This window comes from Apium graveolens, chromosome 11 (genome assembly GCF_009905375.1).
Source record: "Apium graveolens cultivar Ventura chromosome 11, ASM990537v1, whole genome shotgun sequence".
Classification (NCBI taxonomy): Eukaryota; Viridiplantae; Streptophyta; class Magnoliopsida; order Apiales; family Apiaceae; genus Apium; species Apium graveolens.
In genome coordinates this window covers 38,226,714-38,229,903 of record NC_133657.1, presented here as the reverse complement: position 1 = coordinate 38,229,903, position 3,190 = coordinate 38,226,714, and the positions used below count along the sequence as shown (strand labels likewise).

The 3,190-nt window shown below is 40.8% G+C and overlaps 1 protein-coding gene across 1 annotated transcript; it reads right to left on the bottom strand.

Moving 5' to 3' along the window:
• Window positions 1–385: 385 nt before the first annotated feature.
• On the bottom strand, window positions 386–1,499 carry LOC141695458 (uncharacterized). The gene is made up of 2 exons (XM_074499702.1): window positions 1,363–1,499; window positions 386–734 (listed from the first exon to the last, which is right to left on the bottom strand). Exons 1-2 carry the CDS (start codon window positions 1,497–1,499, stop codon window positions 386–388), a joined length of 486 nt encoding a protein of 161 aa, XP_074355803.1.
• Between the last annotated feature and the right edge of the window lie 1,691 nt (window positions 1,500–3,190).

Sequence of the window (3,190 nt, the reverse complement as noted above, 5' to 3'; positions counted from 1 at the left end):
AATTGAAAATAATAGTCTTATAAAACATAAAATCCTAAGCAAGCAAAGCTTCTAGGTGCTTTTCAACCTATTTTCCATTTTGACAAATGAACATCTTTCCCATAAGACTTATATATAATAGACTTTCAGGTTTTGAGCATGCCAAGTTCTTGGGACTTTAAAATTGTCCATAGTTTCCAGCTTGTAGGATCATCTTCCTTGAACACTTTTGATCTTGTATGGTCCTTTCCAATTTGGGGCGAGATTTTCCTTCTGCCCCACATCAGAAGCTTCTACCTTCCTTAGAACCAAGTCACCTTATTTGAAGAACCTTTCTTTCACCCTTAAGTTGTAGTAAAAGGAAGCCTTTTTTCTGATATTCCACTATCTTGGCATGTGCCTCATCTCATACTTTATCTATTAGGTCCAGGGCTAGTCTTTGCCCTTCCTCATCTTCTTCAGCATTGTATGCTTGGATTCTGGGAGACGAGTGTGATATTTCTACAGGAACAACTGCCTCCGCTCCATAAGCCAACATAAATGGTGTTGCTCCGGTAGTGACTCTACAAGTAGTCCGATAAGTCCAAAGTGTTGGGAGTATTTTATCCACCCAATTATTCCTGGATTTTTCAATCCTCTTCTTCAGCCCATCTAGAATTATACGATTTGCCACTTCCGCTTGCCAATACTTCCTAAACTCTTCATTGTTGAACTGTGTTCCATTATCGGTGACCAGGATACGGGGGATTCCATATCTGTTTATGATCTTTTCCCACAGGAATTGTGCAACCTGCTTGGTTGTGATCTTGGCTAAAGGTTTAGCTTCAGTCCACTTAGTAAAATAATCTATAGCTACAATCAGAATCTTTCTTTGTGCAGTGGCCATGGGAAAAGGACCAAGTATATCTGTTCCCCACATGGAAAAGGGAATGGGTGAATTGATGGAAGTCAGCATTTCAGGGGGCTGTCGAACAACATGTGCATGCTTCTGACAACAATGACACTTCTTCACATATTCTTTGGCATCGGTCATCATCTCTGGCCAATAAAAGCCTAAACGAGTTATCTTATATGCCAAGGCTCTGCCCCCCAAGTGTTTCCCACAAATACCTTCGTGTACTTCTTCGAGAGCCAAACGCGCCTCATCAGGCATGAGACATCTTAAGTAAGGAACCACATAAGATCTTTTGTATAAGAGTCCATCGATCAAGGAATATCTCAGTGCTCGCACATCCAACTTTCGTGCTTCAGTCACATCATTTGGGAGCCAACCAGTTTGAATATGGGCCTTAATGGGATATACCCATGATGTCCCCAGCCCTATAGGTGCTACAAGCTTAACATCAATGCCTCGTGTCTTCAAAATGCGGAAGTATACACTACCTGAACTTTTCTATCTCTGATGAGGCAAATTTAGATAATGCATCTGCCTTAGCATTTTCCTCTCTTAGAATGTGCTCTACATGGCATTCATCAAACTGAGTCATTACGGCCCTCACTAGGAGGACATATTTGTCCATTATTTCATCTCTTACCTCAAATTCCCCCTTGACCTGGGATATCACCAGCTTTGTGTCCGCACAAACTTTAAGTTTTTGACTCTCAATGTCCCGGTTAGGCCAAGACCAGCTATCAGGGCTTCATACTCGGCCTCATTATTGATGGTTGGAAAATCTAACTTCATAGCATATTCAGTCAAGAATCCATCTGGGCTTTATAAGACAAGCCCCTCCACTCGAATTTGTTTTTGATGCTCCATCAAAATAGAGAACCCGGTAATCCTTCTCTGTAGCGCCCTCTTCTCCATCTCCTTTTTACCTTCCGTGTCTTGAGGTATCTTCCTGCCCCCGACTTCTTGGTTGGTTATGGTACACTCCACCATGAAGTCATCTATTTCCTGGGCTTTTATTATCATTCGCGGCATGTACCTGATGTCGAATTCTCCCAATTCTATTGCCCATTTAATCAGTCTCCTACTAGCTTTGGGACTGTGAATAATGTTTCTCAAAGACTGATTTGTTAGTATCTTAATCTTTTGAGCTTGGAAGTAAGGACACAACTTCCTTGAGGCCAACACCAAGGCTAAATCAAATTTTTCAATAGTCAAATAATTTAACTCTACCTCATGCAGAATCTTACTGACATAGTATATGGGTTTCTGGATTTTAAGTTCCTCTTTAACCAACATGGCGCTCAAGGCATTTTTTGAGACGGCCAAATATAAGTACAAAGTTTTATTTAGGACTCGTTTAGCCAACAACGGGGCTTGAACCATGTATTTTTTTAATCCTTCGAACGCCGCTTGACTTTCCTTGGTCCATATGAAATCTTTTACTTTCTTCAAGGCTTTGAAGAATGGCAAGCACTTGTCTTTATATTTAGAGATAAACCGTCCCAAGGAAGCAACCCTTTCGGTGAGTTTTTGAACATCTTTAATAGACCGTGGAGGCTCCATGTCTAAAATGGCCTTTACCTTGTCAGGATTTGCTTCAATTCCCCTCTTGGAGAACATCAATCCTAAAATATTTCTAGATCCCACTCTGAAAGCACACTTTGCAGGATTTAACATCATCATTTGATATCTCAGAACCTCAAAAGCTTCCCTCAAATGGGTTATGTGATCGATCTTCACAAGACTCTTGACTAACATGTCATCTACATATACTTCCATTGTTTCCCAATAAGATCTTTAAAAATTGTATTTACCAACCTTTGATAGGTAGCTCCTGCATTCTTGAGACCAAACGCCATAACAAGATAACAAAAAACATCAAAGTTAGTGATGAATGATACCTTTGGGATGTCGTCCTTATGCATCTTGATCCGATTGTATCCACTGAATCCATCAATAAAGCTCAGCATCTCATGACCAGCGGTCGCATCTATCAACGTATCTATCATTGGTAACGGGAAGCAATCCTTTGGGCATGCATCGTTCAGATCGGTAAAATCCACGCACATTCTCCATTTTCCATTAGGCTTCTTCACCATTACAGGATTTGCTAACCATTCTGGAAATTGTATCTCTTCAATAAAACCATCCTCTAAGAGCTTCTCTACTTCTTGCTTGATTGCCTCCTGTCTCTCTAGGGCAAAACTCCTTTTCTTTTGCTTCGCGGTCTTTCGATTCGGATCCACATTCAATTTATGAGTGATCAGTTCCATGTCTATGCCAGGCATATCAGCTGCTGATCATGCAAATTGTCCCTCT